The 12,824-nt window shown below is 42.1% G+C and overlaps 1 protein-coding gene across 1 annotated transcript in view; it reads left to right on the forward strand.

Annotated features, from left to right (window-relative positions):
* Positions 1 to 12,535, forward strand: part of TMEFF1 (transmembrane protein with EGF like and two follistatin like domains 1) — a gene marked incomplete at both ends in the record, with an annotated part of 124,967 nt that extends 112,432 nt beyond the window's left edge. The window contains 3 exons of the mRNA XM_082479962.1: positions 6,403 to 6,526; positions 10,591 to 10,749; positions 12,451 to 12,535. Coding sequence (XP_082336088.1) covers positions 6,403 to 6,526; positions 10,591 to 10,749; positions 12,451 to 12,535 — 368 coding nt within the window. The remainder of the gene's footprint in view (positions 1 to 6,402; positions 6,527 to 10,590; positions 10,750 to 12,450) is intronic.
* Between the last annotated feature and the right edge of the window lie 289 nt (positions 12,536 to 12,824).

Here is a 12,824-nt window from a genome sequence, read left to right on the forward strand (position 1 = left end):
ACAAATATGCAAAGAGCAGATCTGCATAGGTGTTAACCTTTTCTCTCCCAAATAATAGCACTGTTCAGAATAGAATAGAGTAGAGTAGAATAGAATAGAATAGAATAGAATAGAATAGAATAGAATAGAATAGAATAGAATAGAATAGAATAGAATAGAATAGAATATTTCAGTTGGAAGGAACCTACAACCATCATCTAGTCCAACTGCCCGATCAATTCAGGGCTGACCAAAAGCTAAACCATGTTATTAAGGGCATTGTCCCAATGCCTCTTAAACACTGACAGGCTTGGGGCATCAACTACCTCTCTAGGAAGCCTGTTCCAGTGTTTGACCACCCTCTCAGTAAAGGAATGTTTCCTAATGTCTAGTCTAAACCTCACCTGGTGCAGCTTTGAATCATTCCCATGTGTCCTGTCACTGGACCCCAGGGAGAAGAGATCAGCACCTCCCTCTCCACTTCCCCTCCTCAGGAAGCTGTAGGGAGCAATGAGATTGCCCCTCAGCCTCCTTTTCTCTAGACTAGACAAACCCAAAGTCTTTAGCCACTCTTCATGGGACATTCCTTCCAGTCCTTTCTCCAGCTTTGCTGCCCTCCTCTGGATGCATTCAATGACCTTTCCATCTTTCTTAAATTGTGGGGCCCAGAACTGCACACAGTGCTCAAGGTGAGGCCACATCAACACTGGCAACAGCGGTATAATGACCTCTTTTGACCGGCTGGTTATGCTGTTTGATGCTCCCCAGGATCCAATTTGCCCTCTTGGCTGCCAGGGCACACTGTGACTCATATTGAGCCTTCAGTCAAGTAGCCCCCCCAGATCCCTTTCTGAGGGGCTGCTCTCCAGCCTCTCCTCTCCCAGTTTATGCTTGTGCCCTGTGTTACTTTGTCCTTGGTGCAGAATCCGGCATTTGGACTTGATAAATTTCATCCCATTAATCATTGCCCAACACTCCAATATACCTAGATCCCTCTGCAAGGCTTCCTGTCCCTCAAAAGAGTCAACAGCACCTCCCAGTTTGGTATCACCAGCAAACTTGCTACTGGTGCATTCAGCTCCAGATCATTGATAAATATATTGAACAGAAATGGCCCCAGAATTGAACCCTGAGGAACAGCACTGGTGACTGGTCACCAGCCAGATGTAACCCCTGTCACTACAACACTTTGAGCTCTGCTGTTCAGCCAGTTCTTCACCCAGCACACCATGAACCTGCTCATCCCACAGTTGGATAACTTGTCCAGAAGGATGCTGTGAGGGACAGTATCAAAAGCCTTACTAAAATCCAGAAAAACTACATCCACCACCTTCCCTTCATCTGCTAGGCAGGTGATCTTATCATAGAAGGACATCAAATTATTTAAATAGGACTGTTCTTTTGTGAATTCATGTTGGCTGTGCCCGATGATTGCATTATTCTTCAAATGCCTTTCAATAGTACCCGGTATAAGCTTCATATTTTTTTCAGGAACTAAGGTTAGACTAACAGGTCTGTAGTTTCCTGAGTTTTCCCTCATGCACTTCATGTAAATTGGAATAACAGTCAGGAGGGACCTCTTTAGACTCCCCAGACTTTTAGAGAGTCTGAGACTAATTGAGAGGGGTCCTGCCATAACATCTGCTAGCTCCTTCAGTACTCTAGGATGAATCCCATCAGGCCCCATGAACTTGTGAACATTCAGCTGATGAAACTGGTCCCTTACAACTTCAGTGTCCACAAATGGAAAGTCACCGTTCCCACACTCATGGTCCTCCAACTCAGGGAACTGAGCAGGTCAAAGTGTATCAGTATTATTAAAGATTAAGGCAAAAAAAGCATTGAATGCCTCTGCTTTTTCTTCATCTCTATTAGTCAGATGACCGTCTTCGACAAATGTCAGTCCAATGTTTTCCTTAGACCTCCTCTTGCTATTAATGTACTTTAAAAAGCCTTCTTGTTATCTGACACAACACTGGCCAGGTTCAACTCTAATTGAGCTTTGGCCTTTCATGTCTTCTCCCTGCATATACAAAGCACAGCTCTGTAATCTTTCTGCAAAGCCTTACCTTGCTTCCAGAGATCATAGAATTTCATTTTCCTCTTGAGCTCCATGAGGAGTTCCCTGTTCAACAATCTGGTCTTCTGCCCTTACTTGCTTGCTCACAATACAACAGGATTTCCTGCTCCTGTGCTTCTAAAAGGTGCTTCTTAAAAACTGAGCAGCACTTGTGGACTCCTAAGTCCTCAAAAGCAGATTCCCAGAGTGCTATGCTACATAGCTCCCTCAAAAGCTTAACATTTGTTCTGCTGAAGGCCAGGGTAGCAACTCTGCTGTCCTTTTTTTCTCATTACACTGAAAATTTTAAACTCAACCACCTCATGATCACTGTGGCCAAGACAGCCACCTACCATCATATCCCCCATGAATCCTTCTCTGTTCACAAATAGTAAGTCTGGGAGGCCATCTTTCCTAGCTGGCTTGCTGAGTACTTGTGACAAGAAGTTCTCTCACAAACTTCAAGAATTTCCAAGACCTGCTTGTCACAGCAGTATGATATTCCCAGTTGATGTCTAGGAAGTTGAAATCTCCTGTAAGGACAAGGGCTACCGATCCAAAAATTTCTCCTAATTGCCTGTAGAATAACTCATCAGTGCTTAAATCCTAGCTGGGTGATTGGTAGTAGACACCCACAGCAATATCTCCTTTGTTTTCCATCCCCCTAACTCTCACCCAGAGGCTCTCAGCAACCGTAAGGGCTGTACAATCAAACCTCTCCCTTAATACATAGCGCGATAGCTCCACCTCTTCTGCCATGTCTATCCCTCCGGAACAGCCCTCCATCCCAGCACTCCAATCATGGGACTCATTCCACCAAGTCTTAATAATACCAATGATATCATAGTTCTGGAAACTAACCAATGCTTCCAGTTCATCCTGTTTGCTTCTCAGACCGCGTGCGTTGGTGTACAAGCATTTCAGATATGATCCTGAGCCCTCCATGCTCCCAGAAGCAGTGCAAATGTTGCCACTAGCATTGCCACCCTCAGGCAATACCATGCCAACCTTTAGGCTTGCCTGCTACAATCCTGCTGGTATCCCTTCCCCCTCGATCTGTCCTGCCAGCTTATGCCCAAAGATGCATTTTCCCCTTTGGGACAGGTGGATCCCATCAGGACCCAGCATACCTTGTGTCTCAAAGGCTCTTCCATGGTTTAAAAACCCAAAGTTTTGGCAGAGGCACCAGTCCTGGAACCAGATATTGATATCCTGGGTTTGCCTGTTTCTTCCAAAGTGTCCCCTCATTACCGGGAGGATTGAGGAAAACACTATCTGTGCTCCTGAAATTTTTAGCATTCTTCCCAGAGCTCTAAAATCTCTTTTGATCGACCTCAGGCTCTTTGTTGCTACATCATTAGTATCCAAGTGAAAGAGCAGGAACGAATTAGTTAGAAGTTAGAAGCTCTTCAGTCTTGTGTTGATGTCCCTAATTTGGGCCCCAGGGAGGCAGCAAACTTGTCTGAAAAGGGGGTCCAGTCTGCAAATGGTGCTCCTGTTCTACACAGGAGGGAATCACCACTGACCATAACTCACGGTTGTTTCTTCTCAGCGCTGGTCTCAGTGTGGGTTTTGTTGCGAGGGGTTGGTATCTTCTCTGTTAGTTTTGGTCTTCCGTTTTTTTCTGTCGTTATACTAGTTTTGCACTCCTGTGGCCTCCCAGAGTAAAGCCATCCCACCATGGCTTTTCACATTTCTTGTGTTCTTCTTGAAAAGCCATGCAGTGCCAAAAAGCTCTGTGTCTTTTTTTTTTTTTTTTTTTTTTTTTTCACAAATTCTCTAATTCTCACTCTATATAATGTACCAGTTGGAATGATTTAATGTCAATTTTCACTTACATTATGAAGGCATAAAAGGCACCAAATGGCATATACATCTTATTATGTGATGTAATGAAACACCACTTTTTGTTCCTATTCGGAATCAGTTACAGCCTTTTATTCACTGCATATAAATTGCCCTTGAAATCTAGTTAGTGGAAAAAATATTGTATATTATTATTATTATTAATGTGTATAGCTTGTGCAGTCTCAAGTTCGGCAAATTATGTGCGGGGAGGGAGTATGCCTTGTGCAAAAAAATTGTTTTGAAATTTTTTAATGCAGTAGTCAGGTCTTTTTAGATAGTGAGAACCTGAAGTGAACTACTTTGAATGACTTTTTCTTCCAGGATAAGAGAACGGTCCACACTTCTATCTGTTTGCTTTTGCTTTAAATTCCTGTGAGTTATTCTTGTTACACCCTGTTCTCTGAAGGTATAATACCTTCTAGTCTGTAGAACCATAGCCATGACAGTCTCCTCCTGCAGTGCAAGTGTGTACCTAAAGTTACACCAGAAAGGTCTCTCTTCCCGGATTCAGCTGGCTTGCTGCTTTTATTGGGCCAAGGTGGGCATCAGGGTTTCAGGTTTTGCGCATGCCTCTTCCTTCTGGCGAAGTATCTGAACTCTTCTATCCGACCACTCTTTGAAGGCTCCTATACCAGTTAAATCTTTCACTTTGAAGCTCTTAAGCAGTCTAGCAGGCCTCTCAGAAGAAAAGTGGATTTCTGTAAATAGGCAGGTAAATGTCTGTTTTACACTAGGAATCACGTCCTGCATTTAACAACATCTCTTTGCTTAATACAAGTTTTGCTTCTGACCTGGGTGGCCGCAGCTACCAGGCCACCTTTCAGGGAATGCATCTTTCACAGGGCCTCGCATTCTGTACTAATACATACATTAAAACCACGCACGGCACAGATATCTGAACAGACTAACGTAATTGTGTGCAGCTTATTACTAGCCATTGATTGGGATCAGATACAACAGTAATCAACTGCGTGGAGGAGGCAGTAGTTTTGGAATGAGCCATCCCCACTTTTCTTTTAGACATACCATGACATAGTCTGTTCCAACAGGGCAGTATTGGACATATTGTCAGTATTAGGCAAAGTTCTTCCCTCCTATCAAATCTTCTAAATCTTTGAAGCATAGCTTAAACCATCAAGCCTCCTTATATCTCAAACCTCTAACAGATTTTTTTTCTCCTGGAACAAATTAGCAAACATTCCAGAAAATGTGCAGAGAAAACCTAAAACAGCAGCATGCCTTTTTTTTTTTTTCTCTTGTATAAATACATTCTCTTTCTTGCTGGTGTTATTCCAAATATCTGCAATTATAAAAGAGATTTCTTCTTCACAGTTCCTTTTTGCTTTGCACCTGCAGTTCATTGTAATCTTGTATTTGTGACGCTATAGTCTATTGCCATGGAAATCAACATAATTCCACAATTACATTCACATCTTTAGATCCCTGCTCTTTAGAGAAGTTCATTATGAAATACCGAATTCTGTATTTAGGACTTTTTTACAGGAAAATTTTGGGGAAAGAGTGGTTGAAAATGTATGCAGCTTTGGATAGTTTTAGTAATGTGACAGAAGTGTGGAAGATATTGGGGCAGAAGGGATTGCGTTCTTGTGCTGGGCTGACCCGGACAGCAACTAAGCACCCATCAGCTGCTCGGTCACCCCAGCCTTCCCCCAGCAGGAATCAGAAGGGAAAACATGAGAAAAACATGTTGGTCAAGATAAAGACAGTTTAAGAAGTGAAGGGAATAAAAAAAAAAGAGAAAAAAACAAGCAATGTAAAAGTCATCACTCACAACATCTGACTGAGCGGCAGACTGATGCCCAGCTGGTTTCCAAACAGCAGCCACCTTAGGAAAACCGAAACACCCCATGAGCATGATGTCATGTGGTAGAGAATATCCGTTCGGCGAATTTGGGTCAACTGTCCTGGCTGCGTCCCCCTGCCAGCCTCTTGCCCAGCCTCAGCCGACACGCTTGAGGGCCAGAGTGAGAAGCAGAGAAAGCCTCGACACTGCGCAAGTGCCCTTCAGCAGTAGCCCAAACACTGGTGTGTTATCAACACACCCAGCCCAGATCAAGGCTTTATCAAGTTGTTTTCTACCTGGTAGTCATAAAACGTGGTTTAGCTTCTTTCTAACCCTTCAGGGGTTTTCTTCTGTGTTTAGACATGGGAGAGAGCTCTGTGTATCTATGTATTATCTCTTTGCCCCCGTGCCACTGGCAAAGCTTCTGCTGATCTTCCTGCATTGGCTTGTTTCTGTGGTGAATACGTTTCTCTTTTTGAGGAACCTGACATAAGAAGCATATTTAGATGTCTCTGAGGATCATTTTTCAGTAGCAGTACATCCTGGCAAATCTCTGTAGGTGCCTCTGAAACTTCACTCTTAAGCCTCTGCTTTATTATTCTGTATTCTTTTATTCACTACAAGATTTTAAGGGTATGCTATTCCTGCTTGAGATTATTTTAATGAATATCATGCAGCCATTTATAATTGTTTATGTATCTTTCTTTTCAAGACGCCAGTGATCAAAGAGAAGACATTTACATTGGAAACCATATACCTTGTTCAGAAAGCTTCAACGGCTACTGTATACATGGAAAATGTGAATTCATTTACTCCACTCAGAAGGCTTCCTGCCGGTAAGTCCTGCATGCCTGCAAAATGTGCTTGAAATTGCTGTAAAGCTTAATCAAAATGCTCTCTAGACATAATTATGGCATGTATCATTCTGCAGTTACCTAAACAGTGGCACAGGAGCCGTATCCCCATGCTGTGGGCAGCTCAGGTAGTTCAGAAGTTGAATCCCTCTGAGGACTGTGGCCTCTGTGTTGTCTCCTTATTTTCAGCTGCCAAATCCTATCTAGAGGAAAAAAAAGCCCCCAGAAATGCCTTTACCTTGCGTGGCTTCTCTGTATGACTGCTCTTCCCCACTGACCTCTCAGTCTGTTCTTACACTGTACATTCTATTGCTCTTGTAATAAACTCTCTCTAGAGGATCAATATCTTATTTGTAGCGTTTGTTGCCCTTTTCAAAATAATAGGCTTCATCTAGAGAGTATAAAATTGCAAAATATTCTTCAGCCCACATTTTTTGTCTGTGGTGTAATCTAGCAGATCAGTACACTCAGTATTAAGCTACTCAGTGTTTCCCACAAAATCTGAATGTTCCATTTTATTTCGTTAGCTCCCAGATAATTTTTTCTTTACATTTCAACAACTAAATTCTGCCTCTTTGTCTTCTTAAAAAAATAAAAATAATTTAAAAAGTTGTTTATAGAAAAAGGCCACTTCTTAATAACATGGAGTGCCCTACTTATTAGGAGATTTCACTCCTGAACCTTTATCTTGCAGGCTTGTACTTTCAGATTAATGTGGCTGAAGATGCTATAACTCTTTGCTTTCCTTTGCTTTGGAAATTTTAGCTATAAATCCATTAGATGCTATCACATTTTCTCCCCTGATCTTTATCGATCGAGAAAATTTAGGGTTTTTCCCACTGCCAAGATTTAAGGGTTTCCAGACTGATAAGGGAGCAGGAAGCCCAAACAGCAGAGCCAGTATGGTTGTCAACATAAGCATCTGAAAGCTTATATAATTCCTTTCCCCATCCGAGGCCCTTTCTTGTCTATTTTCACCTTTCCAATAGGACTTATGTGTTTTTGTCTTTTCTTTGGCCAGAACCAAGAGAGCGCAACATGGCTTTGCTTCTCTTGGGATTCTGGGTGCATCTTGATGGATGTTAGGCAGCACTATTTGATTACAGTGTTCTTTTTTCTTAGAGCTGTGTTTAACACAATTCCTGATGGATTTGTGCTCAAAATATTCAAAGTAGAGGTATTTCAGGGAAAATATTCCTGGCTGAATGAATTTAATTTTTTTTTTATTTCTCAGAATTTTGTTTCTGGAAGGCACTAATCATATAGTCATTTATTCATTTATGATTCAATTACTATTAAATTGTTTAATTATTTATTATTAATTTAATAATTACTGATAGGCAACGCTTCAATGAATGTAATTAATGTACTGTCCCTTTAAATTCTATTTTGTAATTACATTTACTATTACTACTTTCTATTATTTGTTTAAACATCCTGAACAGTATCTCAGCACTGGACCTAACGCAACAAACCTCACATGGTTCCAGTCAAGAATTTCAGATTGTCCAGTTCTTAGCCCTAAGTATCAGATCTCCTTTAGATTTTTCTTGGTTATTTAAATACCGATGGTCTCATATTTTATGTGTGTTTCCTATTGGAGCAGAGCTATTAAGGAAACAAATTATTTGTATCAGACAGCAATCCTCCATAGTAAACATGTACTTCTACCAAAGAAGAAAATTCTTCCTCTGGCGAGGAAAATAAGGTGATGAATTCTAGGGGCAGATTGTTATTTTCAAGTGCTTTGCATTCTAATACACATCTAGCATATACATTGTTTAATTTGGTCCTCATTTCCTGGTAGTGATATATGTGAGGTATCAGATGACATACAAAAGTGCAGAAAATACCTGCACAGAGCAAATTCAGACTTTTGCTTTCACTGAGGGCAATGAATCTCCTTGCTCATTATACAGCAGTCCTCCGGGACTGCCAGCAGGAAGGTGGGAGGAAAGTTTTGTAGTATTCAATTGCATAATATTTCGTTGAGTGGCCTTTGCACAGCTGGGCTCTGGTCCTTCTCCTGCTGCCCCCCTTGTGCTGTGCAGTTCTGCCCTGTGCTTATGGCAGGCTGCATCAAGGATGCACAGTTCAATCCTTTGCAAAGAAATCTGAACTTCTTTGAGCTAGTTCAATCAACTGACAGATCAGCATATTTTGATAAATCCATGCTGACCTCTATTTATCTTGCTATTACATTAATGCTACATTATCTAGCTATATATTAATGCAGCAGAATGCTACTAATTAGGTAGCTTAAACTAGTGCCTCGTACTTCATCCCACCAATATAGTTCTTAACACAAGCACTTCTTTGCAGGAATCCAATACTCCTGAATCTCCATTCAACGTTCCTCAGAAATGATTTCCTGCCACTTCACTGTTTCTGAGGAAACGCCTTTGAATTACTTGTGCCTCCTCTGCTTTGTTTTGCCTCATATGCTTTAAAGCAATTCTCACATTGATCACACGTTGACTGTTACCTTCTTTAGTGAAAACAAAAGCAAAGTAACAAAGAAGAATTCAGCCTTCTTCACTAGCAAGGAATCCTCTTCCTCATTGCTTCTTTGTGCATGATTACCAACGCGTTCCCCGTCCTCTTCCTTCTTGTATGCTAAGACACGATTCTCCCGATTCCCTTCCTAGCCATTACCGAGCTTACTTACGGTACGTGGGGGCTTTTCTTTAATAATTCCACTCTTCCTGGAACTTGTTTCATGCCTGAACCAAAACTCCTTACAGAGCAGCTCATGGCTGGAGAAAGTAGAGTCACAAGATTATGAACACATAAACCCCAGCTGTGATCCCTGCATGCAAAGGGGGATTAGGAGTTGCATTAGCAGTTGTAGGAAGGTCTGTGGAGTAATTATTTCATCCCTCCGAACAGAATTAATCCCTACCCTCGCACAAAGCTTTGGGATGGATGAGACCAATTCTGTGTCGCATTGGGGCTTATCTGATCCAGTTTACAAAACGATTGTTTCTCTGCCTGTGTATGAGTATTTCTTCTCCAGCTTTCTGCTATAGAGCTGGAGGCCAATTGTATGATTTCGTTGCCCTTAATGATGAATTTGCATCAGTTGGTTTTAAAGGATAGCTGTGCAAGGAACTTGTTCAGGGGTGTAAGCGGTGGACTTTGATTCTGCAGACTTCAGCTCAGTGTCTTAGGTGGTTGTTACCTTTCCTTGTTGTGCTTCCACCTCTCTTGCCTTGCAACATGAATTCCTCCAGAGCGTGTTTCCACTGCCACCTTCACCACTGGCACATCTCGCATTCCCTGAACACGTCAGGGATCAGGAGCAGCCTCTGCTGAGTTTCTCATTGAGCTAGCTGCTGCTTTGCTCAGGCAAGGTACCATTTAGAGCAGCCGCTTCTCTTCTTTCCCCAGCCATCTATTCCCCACCCCTGGCCAATTTTTATGGATTCTTCCATGAACTCTGACTTGAACAGTTGTGGGACATTGGGTTTTCTAACCCGACCTTCATCAAATTTTGGTTTGGTGACAAGTCAGGAGGGGGTTTGATGCTGGTCTTGTCCAATAGGTTTTGCAGGATTCCACTTTTGTGGGCTGCAGCTTGAAAAGGGATCTTCCTTTCCCCCATCTTTCAAGGTTTTTTTTCCTCTGTGTCATTCCTGCCCCATATTGACAGTGCAGCTGAGTGAGGGTATTCACTTTGTGTTCTTCTTTGTGTTTCATTTAGCCTTGTCTGCTTGTTTCACCTAGTTGCTTTATTCTTCCTAAATACGGGCCCAATCTAAAAATGACCCCACATATTTCTTTTGCCAAATCAGGGCCTTCACCACACTGGTGTGTTTTCAGGCAGGGCCACTAGTAACCTCATCCAGGAAAGGAAAGCGTATCTTCTCTGTCTCTTCTCTTGCCACAGAAATCCAAATCATTCCCCTACCCAAGTGTTACCACACCTCCACCTTCTCACCATCTCTTTCTCAGCTGGAGTCACCTTGGGCTCCTTATTTCAACTGCAAAATGACTGGGCTGTTGTCAAATTACAGATTCCATGAAATATTCCTTTTCTTTTTCAGGTGTGAATCAGGATATACTGGACAGCACTGTGAAAAGACAGACTTTAGTATTCTTTATGTTGTCCCAAGTAGACAAAAGCTTACGCATGTCCTTATTGCAGCAATAATTGGAGCTGTACAGATTGCCATTATAGTTGCAATTGTCATGTGCATAACAAGGTAGGTAAAGACAAAAACAGTGAAAAATGACACATTGTATTGATATACTTTTTCTGTGTCTAAATATTTGACCTCCCCAAATTTTATGTGCTTTAACATATATGTTAATGTGCCCACATAAGAAATACCTAATAACTGAAGCGGAAGGATTATGTAACATCCTATTGCCTTGTTTGTTTGGGTGTTTTTGTTTTTTGGGGTTTTTTTCCCCCAAAACACACATTTGTTTAAATTCACAAACCACCAGTAACCACTCTGAATCCCCAGACCAAATACCCAGCAGAACAGATCAGTCTTAAAACACATCCAAAAGGTCAGCTACTGGGTTAGACCTTCCCTGGAGTTATTCAAGCATTGCTGATATCTTATAGAAGCTATGATTCCCCCCTCCCAGCCAGTGAAACCAGAGATGTTGGCAAGATGCTGTTCCCCTGCGGTACTACTGTAAATAGTGTTACACAGAGAGGGAAGTATCCCTCACACTATACATGTTTGTGAAAATTAATGTGCAGCAATCCCGTTATTAGGCACTCTCCATTTTATGAAATGTAAAGATGCACAAGCATAGAGTTCGGGTTTCTGGGTTGTCTCCGACTCTCGCCCTATATGAAAACTGAGATGAGAGCCATGGATTCTTTTTTATGACAAGGGATTCAGTTTGCTCATCAAGGACTTGAACCCAATGAGGAATGAGGGCTCTGGGCTAGATTAAGGAGGAGTTAGGTAGCTTCGAGTTGCATAAAGCATTTAAGTCCTTCACTTGGGCATCCATGCTACACTTTGCCTTTTCCTCCTCAGCTCGTCCTTCACTTTTTCAGCTCCAGTTACATTGGGCCATAGAACTTCCTGCTGCTGCGTTCGTGCATGGCTTCCCAAGCTCAGTGATGTAGAGTGACACCCCTATGAACGAACAACATAGGCCTCCTTCCCTATCTCCCTTGTAAGGTTCAACATAGTGGGTATAAGTACACATATCTAACACCACCTGCACAGGTGAAAGAGTTACTTGGCTCATGCAGTTGATGTCATCCCTTTTTTTTACTCAACACCCTGCTGGCCAAAGCAGTGGCGTGGAAGGCTGTGGTTCATCAGCCTTCCTCTTTCAGCCTCCCTTACGACCGTTCCCCAGCTCACAGTCTCTCGGGAGCTGTCTGTCTTGCTCCGTCGTGCAGTGCCCGCTGTCTGGCGGGCTGAGTAAGTGCCCTCCCATTCAGAATTGCTGGCTTTTGTGAATCCTTTCTTAGTTGTGTGTCCGTCCCCAAGAAAGGGGTCTCCTGAGCCACCCCACAGAGAGTCTGGGGTGGGCTGTTTCAGCGGCTGCTGCGAGCAGCGGGGCACCTGGAGGTCCAGTCTTACCATCCACCGGATTTTAAGTATGAAATATGTATAAAGTAAAGCCAATGCAATTATTCACCATGGTATGTGTTTTCCTGGATCAAAGGCTGAAGGATGTAGAACCTTGCTGGTTTGGGTCTCAAGTTCAAGCAGAGCTCCCTTCTGAGTGATGTGGGGTGCCACGGACATCCCCAGGTGACAGTCCACTACCAAACGGCAGGAGCATTCCCCCAGTCAGCACAGCTCAAAGACTCCTTGCTATTGTTAAGTACGGAAATTCAAGTCAATCTGTTATTGCTAGGCTTAACTTCACGTGGCATATATAAAATCAGCCCTCCTTTTTCTTTCTCTCTCTTTTTTTAACAGAAAATGCCCCAAAAACAATAGAGGACGTCGGCAGAAGCAAAACCTAGGCCATTTTACTTCAGATACATCATCCAGAATGGTTTAACTTAGTGATTTTTATACCTACATTGACCATGTGATGTACATTTTTATTATATCTTTTTTTAAAGAATGGAAATATTTATTTCAGAGGCCTTATTTTTGAACATTTTTAGTGTAACAATGTTGGTCTATATTCTGAAAGCATCAGCTCTAACAGCTATGGACTGTTTTAGTATCTTTACTTTTATGTTTTTGAATACGGTAGTTCATTTTCTGTATCTGTATCACATGGTTATATAATAGACTTGTGCTTTATCCATGGAATGTAATATTTTTGGGAACACAGATTTATT

This window comes from Vanellus vanellus, assembly GCF_965231255.1.
Source record: "Vanellus vanellus genome assembly, chromosome: 2".
Taxonomy (NCBI): domain Eukaryota; kingdom Metazoa; phylum Chordata; class Aves; order Charadriiformes; family Charadriidae; genus Vanellus; species Vanellus vanellus.